Source organism: Heterodontus francisci, chromosome 16, assembly GCF_036365525.1.
Source record: "Heterodontus francisci isolate sHetFra1 chromosome 16, sHetFra1.hap1, whole genome shotgun sequence".
NCBI classification, from domain to species: domain Eukaryota; kingdom Metazoa; phylum Chordata; class Chondrichthyes; order Heterodontiformes; family Heterodontidae; genus Heterodontus; species Heterodontus francisci.
Window position 1 is genome coordinate 62,903,301 of NC_090386.1, and position 19,289 is coordinate 62,922,589.

At 40.9% G+C, this 19,289-nt stretch overlaps 1 protein-coding gene across 5 annotated transcripts in view; it reads left to right on the top strand.

The window, feature by feature from the left end:
* stau1 (staufen double-stranded RNA binding protein 1) overlaps nucleotides 1-19,289 on the top strand; it is a 64,169-nt gene extending 44,880 nt beyond the window's left edge. For 4 of the 5 annotated variants that reach the window (XM_068048265.1, XM_068048266.1, XM_068048268.1 and 1 more), the window contains 6 exons: nucleotides 49-195; nucleotides 269-368; nucleotides 6,890-7,221; nucleotides 12,694-12,816; nucleotides 13,006-13,091; nucleotides 15,693-19,289. In XM_068048265.1, the coding sequence (XP_067904366.1) occupies nucleotides 49-195; nucleotides 269-368; nucleotides 6,890-7,221; nucleotides 12,694-12,816; nucleotides 13,006-13,091; nucleotides 15,693-15,780 (876 nt within the window). In that variant the 3' untranslated portion in view covers nucleotides 15,781-19,289. The remainder of the gene's footprint in view (nucleotides 1-48; nucleotides 196-268; nucleotides 369-6,889; nucleotides 7,222-12,693; nucleotides 12,817-13,005; nucleotides 13,092-15,692) is intronic. The other variant, XM_068048267.1, reaches the window with a different exon arrangement.

Sequence of the window (19,289 nt, forward strand, 5' to 3'; positions counted from 1 at the left end):
GATTATAAAATGTACAATACCAAATCTAAACTGTATTCCATTATCTAGGTTAAAGTTGGTGGTCAAATAGCAGAGGGAATGGGCCCAAATAAGAAAGTTGCCAAGCGAAATGCAGCTGAGAAAATGTTGGAGCTTTTAGGTTTTAAAGTTCCTCAGCCTCAGCCACCTAAACCAGCTTTGAAAACTGAAGAAAAGGTAATTTTTTCCCCCACATCCCAGTTAAGAACAACTGATTTAAATAAATTGAGTTCCAAGGTCTGTTCTGAAGGTTTTTTCATTTTCTTTTAAGCCAACGGTGAAAGAACCTGTTAAAGGACGGAAAGTGACCTTTTTCGAGCCTGGTTCCTCTGTAGAAGATACAACAACTGGTATGTTGCACAGAAATAGGCCATTCAGCCCAACTGGTCTTTGCTTGTGTTTATGCTTCACACGAATCTCCTGACACCCTTTTTCATCTAACCTAATCTGCATATCCTTGTATTCCTTTCTCATGTTCTTATCTGGCTTCACCTTAAAGTTATCTGTTCTGTTTGCCTCAAATACCCTGTGGTAGCAAGTTCCACGAAAACTAAAACAACCGAAGTAATATGCTATGCAAGTGCAGAAGCAAGATTATATTCCTTTCGTATGGGAATTTAACAGTTGTACAACATTTTTGCAATTAACCTGTTTGACTGTTGGCTCACAGATCTTTCAATTCTCCTAGTCATTTTTTTCCTCCCTTCCCCAACTGAAAGAGCATTGTTCACCACTTTGAATTAAGCTTTTCAACTTCACTTCTAAAATCAATACTTATAAAATCATTTGTGTCACAGCTGATTTCTCCTTATGCCAATGTAGATGAATATAGAATGTTAATTTGAAGTGGCATGTAGAGGGGTAGGATTTGTGTGTGTTACTCCCATGTGCAGAGATCCCAGTCATGGAGCATTATTCTGTTTGTTCTTAAGGACTTGACAGCTGGTTTTATGAAGGTAGCTGTCATAACATTGCCAGCCACAAATGGATAAATAGTGGACAGGAGGAGAAATCAAGATATCCAAATAAAAACAACTATTAATTGACATGAGTACTTAATTTTTAGATTTTTCAAATCTGCTTTCAAAGGTGAAATTTGGTAGATAACATTAGAAATGGATAACTATCAGAAGTAATGTATAATGGGGAATGCTTTTTATATTTTTTGAAGTACTGGATTAATCTGTATGTTGACCTATATTGACTGATGTTTGCCCACTTCCTCTCCCCATTGCGTCATTTACTTTTTATAAATCCCTCCATGGATTTGCCCTTGCCCATCTCTGTAACCGGCTTCGACCCTGCAGGTTTTTCACCAACCTTGCCACCCTGCCCATACCCCCAACTGCTAAACCTCCATTCCTTCTACTCCATTCTCTTGGGCATTCACGCCACCCTCTAGTTGCCTCGGTTCCATGCTTCGGAGTTCTTTTTCCTGAATCTATCTTCCTCCTTTAAGACCTTCCTATTCTGACCTTTTAAGCAGATTTTCTTCATTCTTCCTAATCTCTTTGCCTTGGCCTGGGATCTGTTTTTTTTCTTGCACTATATAAATGTAGGAAGTAATAAATTTATTGAGTGATTTGAAAACCAATCACAACAAATACATGTTAAATTGGAAGTCTCTGCATTTGATTCTGATTTTAACAGCTGCTTTAGTGAGGGTAAACTCATTTGACAGTGGGATGAGCAGCGGGACGAAGCATTAGAGATGCGAAACATGGTGTATGGAGGATTAGGAAAGACGCATAGCATTAATTGTTCAAAAATAGGAGGAATTAGATGGAAAATGTGAAGCAGACTAAGGTGAGTTTAGAGTGCATGCACTATGTGGTGTCAGTAAAGTTGGAGAGTTACAGGCACAAGTTGTCACATGGGATTATATCGTGGCAATAATGGAGACTGGCTCAAACGAGAGTGGAATGGGCACAGTATTGATCAAAGATACTGTTGAAACATTTTGATATACCTGAGGGTTCAAAGAATCTGGAAAATAGAGGAGCTAAAGACAAAATACTGGAAATACACAGGTCTGGCAGCACCTGTGGAGAGAGAAACAGTTGTTATTTCAGGTCTGTGACCTTTCATCAGAACTAGCAAAAGTTAGAAATGTAATAGACTTTGAACAAGTGAAAGTGGGACACCTCATCCCCTTCTTACTGCACCTTCCTAGGCAATCGCAGGACATGTAATACCTGTCTTTTTACCTCCTCTCCTCACCATCCAAGGCCCCAAACCCTCTTTCTAGTTGAAGCAGTAATATACTACTTCTGTTTTCAATTTAGTATACTGTATTCGCCACTCACAATATGGTATCTTCTACACTGGGCGACAAACACAGTTTGTTGACAGCTTTGTGGACCACCTTCACTCAGTCCGCAAGCATGACCTCGAGCTTCCAATTCCTTGCCATTTTAATTCATCACCCTGCTCTCGCGCCCACATTTCTTGGCCTGCTACAGTGTTCCAATGAAAGCTTGAGTAGCACCTCATCTTCCAATTAGGCACGCTACAGCCTCTAGACTCAACATTGAGTTCAGCAATTTCAGAGCATCACTTGCCATCTTTTTTGAAAAAGTTTTTATTTTTTAACCATGTGCCCGTCTTAAACTTGTTTTTCATGGTTTTGCTTTTGGACAGATCTCTTCATTATTCTGCCATTAACAGTCTCTGGTCATGCTTTGGCTTTTACTCCAACTATTAGCACTCCCTTTTGTTCTGTTATCTACAATTTAATCTCTCCTGCCCTCTGTCCTATCACAGGCCTTTTGTTCTTCTCCTTCCCCCCCCCAGCTCCCACTTTACTTGCTCAAAGCCTATTATATTTCTAACGTTTGCTAGTTCCGATGAAAGGTTGCAGACTTGAAATGTTAACTCTGTTTTTCTCTCTCCACAGATGCTGCCAGATCTGCTGAGTATTTCCAGCACTTTGGATGCTGGAAATCTGAAATAAAAACACAGTATTTTGCTTTTACAGCAGAGGAGCTGTTATACTATTGGATGCATATTGTAGACTGTCAAATAGTGGGAAGGTGATAGAGGGGCAAATTGCAGAAGGATGCAAGAACTGAACGATAAAGTAGTGATAATGGTGGGGGGGGGGGGGGGGGCAGTCGGGCGGCCTCAATTATCCTAATATAGACTGGGAAAAGTGACAGTATAAAGGGCCAGGAGGGGGAGAAATTCCTGAAATGTGTACAAAACATTCTTGAAAGAAGCAGTACTGGATCTTGTTCTGGGGAATAAAATGGGGAAACTGGAGCATGGTTCAGTGAGGAAATATTTAAGAAACAGTGATCACAATATTGATTTTAGTCTAGTTATAGAAAATGACCATGAACAATCAAATGTAAAAAGTACTGGGGGGACGGGGAGGGTCTAATTTCAGTGAGTTGAAAGATCTGGTTCATGTGGATTGGAACCAACGATTGGCAGGTAAGATAGTAAATGAGCAATAGACCTTCAAAGACCAGTAAAATAAAAGCAAAATACTGCGGATGCTGGAAATCTGAAGTAAAAACAAGAAACGCTGGAACCACTCAGCAGGTCTGGCAGCATCTGTGGAAAGAGAAGCAGAGTTAACGTTTCGGGTCAGTGACCCGAAACGTTAACTCTGCTTCTCTTTCCACAGATGCTGCCAGATCTGCTGAGTGGTTCCAGCGTTTCTTGTTTTTACTTCAAAGACCAGTGTTCGGGTATAAATGGGACACATTCTTGCAAGGGGGAAAGGGAAGGAATCCAAAGCTAGAGCTCTGAGAATACTCCAATATAGGCCCAGATATCGTGGTAGAAATAACGGTGAAGTTAATGAGAATCGCCATTACGGAATAATTTGGACAGCAGCTTCCAGAGTCTGCACGTGCGCAATTTCATACGGAAATCAGGAAGTTGCTGTTCAAGTTGCTCTGCTTTGTTATAACAGTATCTTGCCAAGAGACTCTACCTTCAGATGCATGCAAAGTGCGTGAATTTGTGGCAATTCAGTGATAGATACCCACTAAACATGACAAATTTGTTGCTTGTCCATTCTTGTTTTTAATGTCATTTTAAGTCTTACTTACTGTCAAACAACCTCTCTAGACTGAAAATTAACTTTCCAAGTGTAGGGCCTTATTCTTTCAGATTTTAAGCATGATTGGAGATGATATAAAATCAAATTTTACTTTTGTGTCTCCTCTCTCAATCCTACCCTCCTTTCGCTATCTTTATTGCTTTCTGTGTATGGTTTGACATTGCATTAAATATTCTTGCACTTCCTGGTTTAGACTCTGCGTATCTCTAAGGATTCCACAATCTGGTTAAGAAGATGCACCATTGCTTTCCCTGTTTATATAGGTCCTGGTTCCCCTGTTGAGGGTGCTATGCTGTTTTGGCTTACTAATGAGCGCAAGTTCAAAAGCACTTATTCTGTGGGCATGTGTAATAAATGGCTAGCACCATTCGTTCACCGCTAAGTTCAAAATTTGGCCCAATGAGATTAAAATTAAGCACAAAAGGAAACTTGTGATAAATGTCATTCATAATTCAGTAGAGATACGAGGAGAATATGGGCAGTACAGAAGAGAACTGAAAAAGGAAATGTATGAGAATAAGTTAGTGGGTTAACAAAAGGGAACCTTTTAATAAACATATAAATAGTAAAAGGGTCAGGCCAATTAAGGACCACTCCCCTTGTGGAGGCAGAGGGCATGGCTGAAGTACTAAACCAATACTTTGCATCTGTCTTCATTCAAGGACAGGATGCTGCTAATGTCACAGCAAAGGAGGAGGTAGTGGAGAAATTAGATAGGATAAAAATAGATGAAGAGGATTTACTTAAGGTTGACAGTGCTCAAAGTAGAACGGTCACCCAATTTGGATGGGATACATCTTCGATTGCTGACACAAGTTAGGGTGGAAATTGCAGGGGCTTTGGCCACAATCTTCCTTGGGTATGGGAGTGGCGCCAGAGGGCTGTAAGTATGCATTTGCACCACTGTTCAAAAAAAAAAGATTAAACACAGCAACTGTAGGCCAGTGAGTCTAATGTCGGTGGTGCGAATACTTTGAGACAATAATCCTGGGCAAAATTGATTGGCACTTTGAAACATATGGGATCCTGAGTTTCATGAATAGAGGCCAAGAGTACAAAAGAAGGAAACAATGCTAAACTCTTATAAAATACTGTTTAAGCCCCAGCTGGAGTTTTGTGTCCAATTCTGGACACCACACTTTAGGAAGGATGTCATGGACTTGGAGAGGGTACAGAGCAGATGTACTAGAATGTTATTGGGGGTAAAGGACTTCCTTGATGTGGAGAAACCAGAGAAACTGGGGTTGTTCTTAAAGCAGAATAGGTTAAGGGGAAAATTCATAGAGGTGCTCAAAATCTGGAAAAGTTTTGGTGGAGTAAATAAGTGAAACTGTTTCCAGTGGTAGAAGGGTCAGTAACCGTCAACCTGACTCCCCAAAGCCTGTCCACAAGGCACAAGTCAGGAGTGTGATGGAATATTCTCCACTTGCCTGGATGGGTGCAGCTCCAACAACACTCAAGAAGCTCGACACCATCCAGGACAAAGCAGCCTGCTTGATTGGCACCCCATCCACAAACATTCACTCCCTCCACCACCGGCGCACAGTGGCAGCAGTGTGTACCATCTACAAGATGCACTGCAGCAACTCACCAAGGCTCCTTAGACTGCACCTTCCAAACCCGCGACCTCTACCAACTAGAAGGACAAGGGCAGCAAATGCATGGCAACACCACCACCACCTGTAAGTTCCCCTCCAATTCACACACCATCCTGACTTGGAACTATATTGCCGTTCCTTCACTGTCGCTGGGTCAAAATCCTGGAACTCCCTTCCTAACAGCACTGTGGGTGTACCTACCCCACATGGACTGCAGTGGTTCAAGAAGGCAGCTCACCACCTTCTCAAGGGCAATTAGGCATGGGCAAATAAATACTGGCCTATCCAGCGCCCGCATCTCATGAATGAATTTTTTTTTAAAAAGCAGAGGACAAAGATTTATAGTAATTGACAAAAGAACCAGTGGCAACATGAGAAATTTGTTTACACAGTGAATTGTTAAGATTCTGAATGTACTGCCTGAAAATGTGGTAGAAGCAGAATTCAATAGTAGTATTCCAAAGAGAATTGGATAAAAACTTGAAGGGGAGGAAAGAGCAGGGGAATGTGACTACTTGGATAGCCTCCCTCAAAAAGCTGGCACAGACATGATGGACTGAATTGCCTCTTTCTGCGCTGTTGTACTGGAGTAAATCCTCACTTTAATGCTATTCCTGAGTACTAATTCTGATATTGATCTTCACTAAGCTGAGGAATTTTCTTTGTTCCATTTTTAAGTCTAGCACAGAGGTATTTCCAAGCTGCAATATGCGGAGGTTGACTATATGGAATGCATTGACTGAAGTTACAACTTTGTTTTTTTAATTGCTTTTTAAAAAAACAAAATGTCTGCGAACTAGTAAGTGAAAGATGCAAACTGAATACTGCATGGGATTCAGTGGGTTCCATGCTTCTTTGCGGGAGAAGGATGATCTGTAGCGTGCCATGGGTCAGGGTTCAATTGTGGAGAAATTGGTTTTAGGTAATGTTTAAATAGTCTGCAATCGTTAACGCTGTTGGGAAATGTAAAGCATCTGAAAAATGTGGAATACAGCCTATCGAGTCATTAGTTTGCATATGTAATGTGAAAGAACGAACTAGAGTTGGGCAAACTTTCTTCATTGGAGTATTGCACATTTCATTGACTAAATTTAAACTGAAACAAAATGTACATCTGAACATTCTAGAACAAACTGCTTTTGTGGTATAGTTGCAGTTTTTTTCAAGAATTTAAAAGAATTTAATTTGTACTACTTTTCAGTTAAAGATGGGAGCATACGTCTAGAAGATGAGTTTCGAATGCCTTATCCCAGCCACCAGCAATTGCCTGCTGGAATCCTTCCCATGGTTCCTGAGGTAGCACAGGCTGTTGGAGTCAATCAAGGGCATCATACCAAAGATTTCAACAGACCCGCAGCAAATCCAGCCATGGCCACTTTCACTGCAATGATCGCAAGAGAACTCCTATATGGCGGAATATCTTTAACTGCAGAAACTATTTTGAAAAATAACCCTGCAGCCCGCAAACCACAAAGCACCCTTACCAGACCTTCAGAACAGTTAGACTTTCTGGCAAGTGTTCAAGGATTACAGGTATAATAATGAATCTCTCTTGGGGATAGTACTATAAGTTATCCAAGTATTAATCTTGTGACCAGTTGAGCAGAAATAGCATTTTTTTTGAAAAGCACCATCAAATTTGTTGTCTTTGTACTTTAGATGAGAAGTGCATACACCAGAACATTGCCTTCTCTGCTATAACATTGGGGGTTCTATTTCTGGTGTTATTCAAAATTGTGTAGTACTAATGTGGTTCATCTTTCGATGAGTAATGCTGAATGTGGCCGATGCAAAAGGATGTAGTGAGTTCTCTGGTCTGTATTGATCGTTATTAAATTTTGCAACTGTAATTTGAAGCAAGTCTAACAAGTACTATTAGATGGTATTGTGACTTGCTAGCAAAAGTTCAAGTATTGGAAATAGCACTGTAATGAACAGAAAATAAGACATATTTCATTTTCTCCATTCATTCCTTCCCTTAAAGATGTTGAATTGTGCTGTGGTATAATTTTCACAAGTACTAGTAGCCTTCTGATATCTAATCCAAATGGTTTTTGTTAACATGTAAACCTAGATGCTGAGCCAAGAGTAGTCTTGTCTGTGCCCTCTCAAGGGGCTGGATTTTACGTCTGGCGGACAGGAGCTGGCCACAGAAGTAAAAGTCGGTGGTAATCCCGCTTCTGCCCGGCCCGGGGATCTGACCCACATTTTACGTTGTAATGTAAGATGGTTGAGGGAAGGGGAGGACTGGCAGCTTAATATTCCAGGGTATAGAATCTTCAGGTGTGACAGGGCAGGGGATAAAAGAGGAGGTGGCACTGCACTGTTGATCAAGGAGTCAATTACTGCAGTAAGGAGGGATGATATCTTAGAAGGTTCCTCAAATGAGGCCATATGGGTAGAACTTAAAAACAAAAAGGGGGCAATCACTTGGCTGGGAGTATACTACAGGCCTCCAAACAGTAAGGCAGTAGTAGAGGAGCAGATATGTAGGCAAATCTGAGAGGTGAGATAATAGGGATTTCAACTTCCCCTATATTAGAGGTGATGGTATTAGTGCAAAAAGCTTAAAAGGGGTGAAATTCTTCAAGTGCATACAAGAGAGCTTTTTGAGCCAGCACGTAGAGAGTCCTACAGGAGGTGGGGCAGTACTGGACCTAATCCTAGGGAATGAAGCCGAACAAGTGGTAGAAGAGTCAGTGGGGGAGCATTTCGGGGATAGTGACCATAACTCTGTAAGATTTAAGATTGTCATGGAAAAGGACATAGAGGGACCTGAAGTAAGAGTACTGAATTGGGGGAATGCCGATTTCAACCTGATAAAACAGGATCTGGCGAAAGTGGACTGGGAGCAGCTACTTGTAGGAAAGTCTACATCAGATCAATGGGAGTCATTTAGAAGAGAAATTGTGAGGGTTCAGGTGCAGCATTTTCCTGTAAAGGTGAAGAGTAGGACCAACAGGTCAAGGGAACCCTGGATGTCAAGGGATATAGAGGATTGGATAAGGGGGAAAAAAAGGAGGCGTATGGCAGATTCAGAGCGCTGAAAACAGCGGAGACCCTACAGGAATATAGGAAGTGTAGGGGAGTACTTTAAAAAAAAAAGTAATTAGGAGAACAAGAGGGGGCATGAAAAATGACTGGCAGACAAGATAAAGGAAAATCCCAAGGCGTTTTATAAGTATGTTAGGGGCAAGAGGATAACCAGGGAAAAAGTGGGGCCCATTAGGGATCATAGAGGCAATCTGTGTGTGGAGCCGGAGGACACGGGAGGTTTTGGACAATAACTTTTCTTCTGTGTTCACAATGGAGAGGGACGATGTAGGTGTAGAGATCAGGGAGGGGAATTGTGATATACTTGACAAATTAGCATTGTAAAGGAGGAAGTATTGGCTGTATTAGCGGGCTTAAGGGTGGATAAATCCCCAGGCCCAGATGACTATATCCCAGGCTGCTATGTGAGGCAAGGGAGGAGATAGCAGGGGTTCTGCCACACATTTTCAGATCCTCTCTGGCCACAGGAGAGGTACCAGAGGATTGGAGGACAGCGAATGTGATACCATTATTCAAGAAGGGTAGCAGGGATAAACCAGGTACTTACAGGCCAGTGAGTCTAACATCAGTGGTAGGGAAATTATTGGAAAAAAAGTCTGACAAGATTAGTCTCCACTTGGAGAGGCAGGGATTAATCAGGGATAGTCAGCATGGCTTTGTCAGGGGGAGATCGTGTCTAACAAATTTGATTGAATTTTTCGAGGCTGTAACTAGATGTGTAGATGAGGGTAAAGCCGTTGATGTAGTCTACATGGACTTCAGTGAGGCTTTTGATAAGGTCCCGCATGGGAGATTGGTTAAGAAAGTAAAAGCCCATGGGATCCAGGGTAATTTAGCAAATTGGATTCAAAATTGGCTTAGTGGAAGGAGGCAGAGGGTGATGATAGAGGGTTGTTTTGTGAATGGAGGCCTGTGACCAGTGGGGTACCGCAGGGATCAGTGCTGGAACCCTTACTGTTCGTAGTGTACATTAATGATTTAGTCGTGAATATAGGAGGTATGATCAGTAAGTTTGCAGACGAGAACAAAAATTGGTGGTGTCATAAATAGTGAGGAGGAAAGCCTTAGACTACAGGACGATATAGATGGACTGGTAAGATGGGCGGAGCAGTGGCAAATGGAGTTTAATTCTGAGAAGTGTGAGGTGATGCACTTTGGGAGGTCTGACAAGGCAATGAAATAGATCATGGATGATAGGACTCTAGGGAGTACAGAGGGTCAGAGGGACCTTGGGGTGCTTGTCCATAGATCACTGAAGGCAGCAGCACAGGTAGAGAAGGTGGTTAGGAAGGCATACGGGATACTTGCCTTTATTAGCCGAGGCATAGAATATAAGAGCAGGGAGGTTATGTTGGAGCTGTATAAAATGCTGGTTAAGGCACAGCTGGAGTATTGTGTACAGTTCTGGTCACCACACTAGGAAAGGTGTGATTGCAATGGAGAGGGTGCAGAGGAGATTCATCAGGATGTTGCTTGGGCTGGAGCATTTCAGTTATGAAGACATACTGGATAGGCTGGGGTTGTTTTCCTTAGAGCGGAGAAGGCTGAGGGAGGACCTGATTGAGGTATGCAAAATTATGAGGGGTATTGATAGGATAGATGGGAAGAAACATTTTCCCTTAGTGGAGAGGTTAGTAACTAGGGGGCATAGATTTAAGGTAAGGGTCAGAAGGTTTAGAGGGGAGTTGAGGTGGTAGAGGCAGGAACACTCACGACATTCAACAAGTATTTAGATGAACACTTGAAACGCCATAACATACAAGGCTAGGGGCCAAGTACGGGGAAATGGGATTAGTTAGGACGGGTGCTTGATGGTCGGCGCAGGCGCGTTGGGCCGAAGGGCCTGTTTCTGTGCTGTAAAACTCTATGACTCTAAGTTATGGTTGCCTCGCCGGGCTAATCGGTCGCTTCCTGGCGAGGCAATGATGGTCATTTGGGGGGAAGGGAAGGCGTCTCAGTCCTGGGGGTGGTTGGGGAAATGGGGGCGGCCCTCAATCGGGCACCCTGTGCCCGTTCGTCCTGTCCGCTGCCACACCACCCCCCCCCCCCCCCCAACCCCAGTTCACTGAGAGGCCACCAGGTTTCACTGGGCAGCCTTTCATGTCTTCCCGACGCCTGCTTGCCGCAGGTAAAATCCCCGTGAAGGCAGGTGATGGGAGTTAAGTGGCTACTTAAGCGCCTTGATTGGGCTGGGGTGGGCAGCCTGTTTCTCACCCCTCCCCTGACCCACGTAAAGTGGGGCACTGGCGGGAGCGGGTTGGGAAGACTTCCCGGAGCCTCCCGCTCAATTTTATGCCAACCCCCCGCCACTATCTGGCTCGCTGGGGTGGTGTGAAATTCCAGCCAAGGTGTCTCAAATCTTGGCTTTGTCCAGTATAGTTGAATTGCGAGCTACCAGCAGCACAGTTGTTGGTTTTTTTTTTTCCCACCCTATGCCCCTGTTAGGATGACTCAAATCATCTCACAGCATTATGCCTGAGGCTTTTTGAATCTGTGGCTCAGTAGTATATCGGGCTGTGCACTTACTTTCTGTATCATTGTAGGAAGTCCTTTTACAAATACTGTTAACATCTGACTTTTAAAGTTTTGAGACTTGCTCATATTCTGTTGTGTTTTTCAAATCCACTCAATCTGTTTAATAGCTGCTTCAAATTTGACTTCCGCGCAATTTATATAATTTCTAGCAAAGAGGTCAGTCACCAGGGGGCACAGATTTAAGGTGATTGGTAGAAGAAAGTAGAATGCTCCATCCATCAATATTGGCGACTACACTCTGGAAGTGCTTCAAGAGTTCACCTACCTAGGCTCAACTATCACCAGTAACCTGTCTCTAGATGCAGAAATCAACAAGTGCATGGGAAGGGCTTCCACTGCTGTGTCCAGACTGGCCAAGAGAGTGTGGGAAAATGGCGCACTGACACGGAACACAAAAGTCCGAGTGTATCAAGTCTGTGTCCTCAGTACCTTACTCTATGGCAGCGAGGCCTGGACAACGTATGTCAGCCAAGAACGACGTCTCATTTCATTCCATCTTCGCTGCCTCCGGAGAATACTTGGCATCAGGTGGCAGGACAGTATCTCCAACACAGAAGTTCTCGAGACGGCCAACATCCCCAGCTTATACACAGTACTGAGTCAGCGGCGCTTGAGATGGCTTGGCCATGTGAGCCACATGAAAGATGGCAGGATCCCCAAGGACACATTGTACAGCGAGCTCGCCACTGGTATCAGACCCACCGGCCGTCCATCCATATCTCCGCTTTAAAGACGTCTGCAAACGCGACATGAAGTCCTATGACGTTGATCACAAGTTGTGGGAGTCAGTTGCCAGCGTTCGCCAGAGCTGGCGGGCAGCCATAAAGGCGGGGCTAAAGTGTGGCAAGTCGAAGAGACTTAGCAGTTGGCAGGAAAAAAGACAGAAGCGCAAGGGGAGAGCCAACTGTGTAACAGCCCCGACAAACAAATTTTTCTGCAGCACCTGTGGAAGAGCATGTCTCTCTAGAATTGGCCTTTATAGCCACTCCAGGCACTGCTTCACAATCCACTGACCACCTCCAGGCGCTTATCCATTGTCTCTCGAGATAAGGAGGCCAAAGAAGGGTAGAAGGATTAGAGGGGACATGAAGGAAAACTCTTTCACCCAGAGAGTAGTGGGTGTCTGGAATTCGCTGCCCAGATTGGCAGTGGAGGCAGAAACCTTCAACTCATTTAAAAGGTATCTGGACCTGCTATAACTTGCAAGGCTATGGACCTTGTGCTGGAAGGTGATTTAGAATGAGCGACGAGTTTTTTTTTTCGGCCGCACAAACACTATGGGCTGAATTGCCTCTTTCTGTGATGTAACTTTTCTATGATTCTAATGTGTAGTCTTCGTAGAATGAAGCTCGTAAAAGATAATTTGTGACTCAGTCATTTTTGTAAGATTTAGTCATGTCATTCATCTCTTTTCAGGTTGAATATAAAGACTTTCCAAAAAACAATAAAAATGAGTATGTGTCACTGATAAACTGTTCATCCCAACCTCCTCTGATCAGTCATGGAATTGGAAAAGATGTTGAGTCCTGTCATGATATGGTAAAGGATATTTTACATTTTTCAAAACTTTGTTTAGTGTAATATCTTACTGTTTCTTCAGTTGGCAAACTGATTATTTAGCCAAATTAGGAATTACTTGTTAATAGAGGGTCAGACGACTTCTCAAGGACCAATATACAGAAAGTCTGCTTTTTTGCAAGGCAGTAAATGTCCCTATTTCCTTTCCAGGCTGCTCTTAATATCTTAAAATTGTTGTCTGAGCTGGACCAACACAATGTAGAAATATCAAGGACAGGAAATGGACCAATTGCTGTGTAAGTATAACCTGATTCTCGTCCTTCTAATTTGAGAGTATGTGGCACATAAATTGAACTGTAAAGAGAGGGAATGGCTATTTTCTTTTGTTGCCCTGTGGTTTGTAAATGGTAATGGGGGAATAGAATGAGACGTAAAGTTAAATCTCTACCCCACATCATTAAAAGAAATTGGTGAGGAAAATAATATTGAAGGTGGGTTGGTCATAAGTTTTCTAAAGAGATCTACATTAAAGAATTGTGCCTTTGGATTGTTAAGTTGCAAATGTTACTCCATTATGTAAGAAGGGATGGGGCAAACTGGGTAATTAGAAACCTGTCAATTTAATATTAATTGTGGCAAAGTTAGTGGATGCAGAGAACCAATGTTAACAGTCAGGCTCATTAGCATGTCAATGGCTAAAAGTCCAACCAAAACAGCTCAGCAATTGGTGGAAAGTAGATGTTAGTTATTTAAATCAGTCAGCAGCAGACTGCTGCCAGGGGCCAAAGGGAACATTCTCTAATGTGCTTCTGGAGAGAATGCCGTTCATAAGGTTGGGAGAAGGCCAGGGCAGGAGAGTTTGAAATTTTCCTCATGGGGCTTGGAGGAGCACTGTTCCTCTTCCTCGTCCACAAATAAACTTCAAAAAATTTGAACCATTATCTTGATGGACCTCTTCTGACCTTAAATTGTCTACAACTGAACACCGTTTTCCAGCTGGAATCTGAGCAAGACTCTGTACAACTGAAGTATCATTAACATCAACTGCTGCTGGAGGACTATCAATTCGGTGAAAGACGCCCTTTGGTCTGCCCGAAACTTGCTGGTCTTCCAGCTCAAAGGGTTGTCCACGACTGAATGTTGCAGACTGGCACATTCCAAGGTCCAGGACTACATGCTGAGGGACGCAGTAAAGCTTGGGGCAGCCGCAGCAAAGGCTCAATGGGGAAAGACCACAGTGTAAGGTCCCCCCACCAAGCTGAACTGAGGGGCTGGATCCATGGGAAACCCCTCGAACTGTATCGGGAAAATTTTAATTTGCTGTAAAATGTAAAAATGTAATTGGCATGACAAATGTGAAATGGAAGGGTTGTGAGGCAACTCATGATTGTAATGAAGCAAATGGACATCCTTTGCACTGTTTGTATGTTTTGACTTGGTGCAGTTTGAAACTGGTAATGTAATTTTTACAGATTTTTATAAATAAAGTATATTTTGGAAATAAAAAAACATCATAATTTCCTTCATTTTGAATTTCAACCCTTTGACATAAAGGTCAGCATTTCAATGAGCCTTTTTGATTTGTGTATATGGACACCTAAATCCCTTTGCTCATCCATAGCCCCAGTAGTGATCGCTGGGGAACACCACTTGCCCCATACCACCAATTGGAGAATGTTCCTTTATCACTCCTGTCTCCTACCTCCCAACCAATTAGTGACCCTGTCACAAGGTTACTTCCATTCACTCTTATTTTTGCAACTAGTCTCATGTGGAACCTTATCACATGCTACCTATATGTCCATATAGACAACATGGTCCATAGAAACTCCCCTATCCAACATGATAGTTGAATCTTTTGATATGGTCACTAAGATTAGTCAGATGTGACCAGTCTTTCATGAATTAATGCTGACTTTTTGATCAACTCAGGAAAGATATACTGGACTTAAAGGGGCTACAACACTTGATTCATCAGAATTATGTCAGGGCTAAAGAGCTACGTTATAAGGACCAGTTGTGTATATAAGCTTGGCTTGTACTAATTTTAGACAGTTTGAGGGGTGAGCTAATAGATGTGTTTAAAATGATGGGATAGTTACACAGAAAGTAGTATTTTCCTTGGAGAAAATTCTGAACAAGAGGTTAATATGACAGCTCAGCCATTTAGGAGTGAAATCAGTTTGCACTTTTACCACAAAATGGAAATCTGGAATACTCTCAAATGCCTGTCAATCCTGGGTCAATTGAAATTTTCAAGATAGATCAATAAATTTCTTTGGGTAAGGGCATCAAGGGACATGGAGCATAAGCTAGTAAATGAAGATGAGATACATGTCAGCCATGATCTAATTGAATGATGGTACAGACTCAAGGAGCTGAATGGTCTCTACCCCTATTGCTTTGTTCCTATTTGGATAGTCTGAATCAGCTCTTAAAAGTGTACTAATTACAATAATAAACTTGTTCAGAGGTCATACCCCTGGAGCAGTGTGTTGACTGTGGAGATGCTTGTTGTCCTCTTCCTTTTTAATCTGCACTAAGAATAATTACACAAAACTAAGTGATTGATTTGTGTTACTAAAACTAGACCTCTATGGATACAATTCTAACTTTTTTGTAAGGAAACCTTGATCTGCATTGCATCTATATATAGGAAGAGCAGAGAAATAAAGTACATAACTCTGAAATAGAGGCAGCAGAGGCATATTGGATTCTCAATCAGTTACGTAAACATAAATTGTAATCCCATAAGCATCTGCTGCTGCATACAATTCATAATTTATTTACTTTTTTTAAAGTTTTGCAACTTTAAATCTATACTTAGTTTTATGGTAGAAAACATTTTTGTTTTGCAGAAGCACTTAAATTAAAAACCAACTGATTCTTCTTTTCAGATGTGTGAAACAAGAAATTGATGGCGACTCTCTCATCAAACCGGCTAACTCAAACACTTTAGGACAAACACTGGATGTCACTGACTGAAAGCCTTTTATTGACCCAAAGCTCCAAGCACCAGAGAAAATCAGATGCTTCCTGTTCTGTGACATTGTAACTTATGTTTTAGACAACTACAGTTTGAATCTTGGCTGTAGTATCTAAATCATTAAGTTGCTGAACTTTTTAAAGTAGCCATGCATTTCAACATTAATTGTTTTTTTTTGGTGAAGGAAATTTGTTCCTAATTTTTCATTGGAACCTTGTTCATACCAACATCCAGCAGCAAAAAGTTAGAATTTCTGTTGATGCCTCTCCAATAGTACATTACATGATGATTGAAAAATTGCTTAACAAAATCAGGGTCATATCCAACGTATGTAGTTCATGATTTGGTACCTGTTTGAATTGGCCATTAGTAAAATAAACTATTTTGGTTTGACAAAACTTGGTGCTAGTTTAAAAAGTAGCGTGCCTGCACTTTCATAATTGTATATCCAATAGAAGCCAGTTGAAACTCTAAATTGAGTCCAATTTGAGTAAGTTATAAAGACTGCCTCTTTTTTTCACCCTTGAAAGTTGGTATCAAATGGAATATTCAGTCTTCTAGGTTAAGTTTGTATTTTTTTTTATCTAAAAGATTTTTTAATTTGGTAATTCTGAAGGATTTGCTTTTGTTTTTATATTAAACTTTGTTTATATAAAAAGTAATTTTCAACAGTGCACAAGAATTACATTGTTGGATATGATCTGTTACCTAGCTTATACCAGAAATTGCAGATCACTGTAAATCTTGGTGTAGGGTAAAATGTAAGATGTTGTGTTGTACTTTATTAATGCTTTGATGTAATGTTCCATGTGATGTACACAAAGTGTGTACAGTAAACATTTTGCTTATTGTCCAAGTAAAGCACGAAACCCTTACCAACTAAGTCAAACAAATTGTTACTTTACTTTTGGACTTTTTTTTTCCTCCCCATGTACTGTACCTATGGAATGGAGAAGTAAAAATTGGTGTTTGTGCAAAAGTACTGGTGGCTTTTTTTGGCATAACACATTTTATCAAATGTGAAGCTGAGTTAAAGGAGTTGTAAGTCACAGTCAAAATTTTAACTTTGATTTGCAAACTGCTTCAACAATTTTTAAAAGGTTACTTCGAAGCAAAAAGCTTCTGATCTTCCTCTCAAATTTTTTGGAATGCAGTTTTCGGACAACTAGGCTATTCCACTAGTTTTGTGTATCACAATATCCTTGTTTACAAATGTAGAAGAAAAATTAGCTTGTAAAATTTCTGGAAAATGCTGTAAACATGCCAGTAATTAACTTTTTTAAAAGCCTTTTGGTCACGTGAAGCATTTAACTCCTTTAAGTCATACTACACAAGCTTTTCTCCATTGCGTGTGGTAGAATAGCTAACTTTTAAATATAAAGATTTTTTTTTACCTAATTGCATCAGTCTGAATAATAACACCGTACTCGAGTTGCTCTTGGATGACTTTGGGTATCTACAGTAGGTGATCCGACACTTAAAATGGTTTAGATGTGAAGCTCTGAAAAATGATTCAGATGGGAACTATGGAGCTTTACGGTATTAAAAATTCTTTTGACTGAAATGCAATTGTTTAAAACTGTTTTGATTCAAATATTGGTGTGAAGGAGTAAAGCATTCTTGAGTTTGACACTAAATGGAACTAAGCAATTTTAGTTTTGAAATTGTGGTCAGTTCTAAAAAAAAAATAACTGCATGACCCCACACAGTGTTTTGTGAAACCACTATTAAAAATTTGGCAGGGGAATGGGGTGATAGAGAGAAAGACTAGCTGAAAATTGCATTTAGTGCATCGAAATTTCTTCCCCAGTAGGGCAGTGCTAGTGAACTTTGAATTGGAGCTTGTTTTGCATCTATTTTTGCTGGATCTACTTACATTTGCTCCCTTTTTCAGATGTGTAGTTGTGCTCACTTCTCATTCATTTGACTTTGTAATGTACATGCTATTTTCATGAACTGGTCTATAGTAATGAGAATTTACATCTGTAGATCCTACAAATGAGAATTGCTGTTCTGAATGTACAGTTATGTTACTGTAAGACTAAATGAACATAACAGTACAAAGCTGGCTTAAACTCACATCAGTGTAATTGACGATCTCAGACTTTAACATCCAATCAAAAGCTTCAGTCTGCCAGCAAAACTTTCTGTACAGATTGTAGGATTGAATTTCACCACAGTAAACACTTAAGTTTATTGTTGAAACTGCTGTATGAGCAAGGCTTTAAATGGAACAAATATATTGCTGTTTCTGATGGGCTTGCGTTTATCATGGTTCTGAAATATTTCCAGTTCACATACAATGTATTGCTTCTGAAGTAGTGATTTTATGTAGACAAGTGCAGCAGACATTTATGCACAGCAAAATCCCACAAATTGCAATAGATGTATGACCAGTTGTATTTTGGTGAAGATAGATAGGATGTCCGTTTAATATCTCAACCAAAGGATGGCACCTCTGCTGCTGCAGCTAATGTGTCAGTCTAGATTATTCCTAATGTAGTGGAAGATTCACTTTTGTATTCCCCATGGACAGCATTTATTGGATGATTGCTATTCTTCAAAAAAAAAAGTAAAATAAATTTAAATACCCTTCAAGACTGACTGTTCAATAGATACTAGTGTACCAGCCAGTGTATTTCTGCTGCAATGACTGCTTCAAAGCCATCGATACTCATTTGAAAACGAGTGTGGCTTGAGTTTATATTAATTTTGGAACAGATGGTATTATAGCTATCTTGTGACACTTCAGAATGGCAAAGTTATTGATTTGAAACCTGTAATATGACTTGCTGAAACACTACCTCATGTATGCTTATTACGAATCTACCAGCTTTGAAGGAGCCTCCTGAGTTACCTGCAGCTTTCTAATACTTATTGGTTGTGCAGATTCTTGCTTCCCTACTTTATCTGCAAGTTCATTTCAGAAATTGCAGGAATATTAACTGGATAGGTTTTGGAACTATGTGATGGCTGCTGCAATGTATTGGATGTTTCTGGGTAATGCACATGAGTAACTGGGCACTAAGATAGTTAAGGAAAGCAAGCTGCGTTATCTCAATTTAAGAGCAAGTAAGTTACTTGATTCATCTTTCCCTCTAGTTCTTAAATGCCCTGTGAAATATGTACTCAAACGTGAATCTATTTTTGTCAGCATTCATTGAATGTGTTTTATAAATTAGATCTAAAATATCTGCCTCTTGAGTTTCTTAAATTAATCTGGATATTGAACTCACTATGTTGGAGAGTGGTTACATACTGATTTAATTTCCATATCTTAATCAACAACCATGAACTTTTCTGATTGCATCTTTGTGAATTCTGATAGTAACTGTCCGCAGTACACTCTTCCCTGCCACAACTAATAGGATACGTTGCTATCTAATTCCCCCAATATTCTAACCCTTAGACTGCTGGCGCCTCCGGCAATTTCTGGCTGTTTGGTTTTACTTTTAACTCTAAATGTAAACTCAACTTTTTATCTGAATATTAAAGTCGAAACATTGAA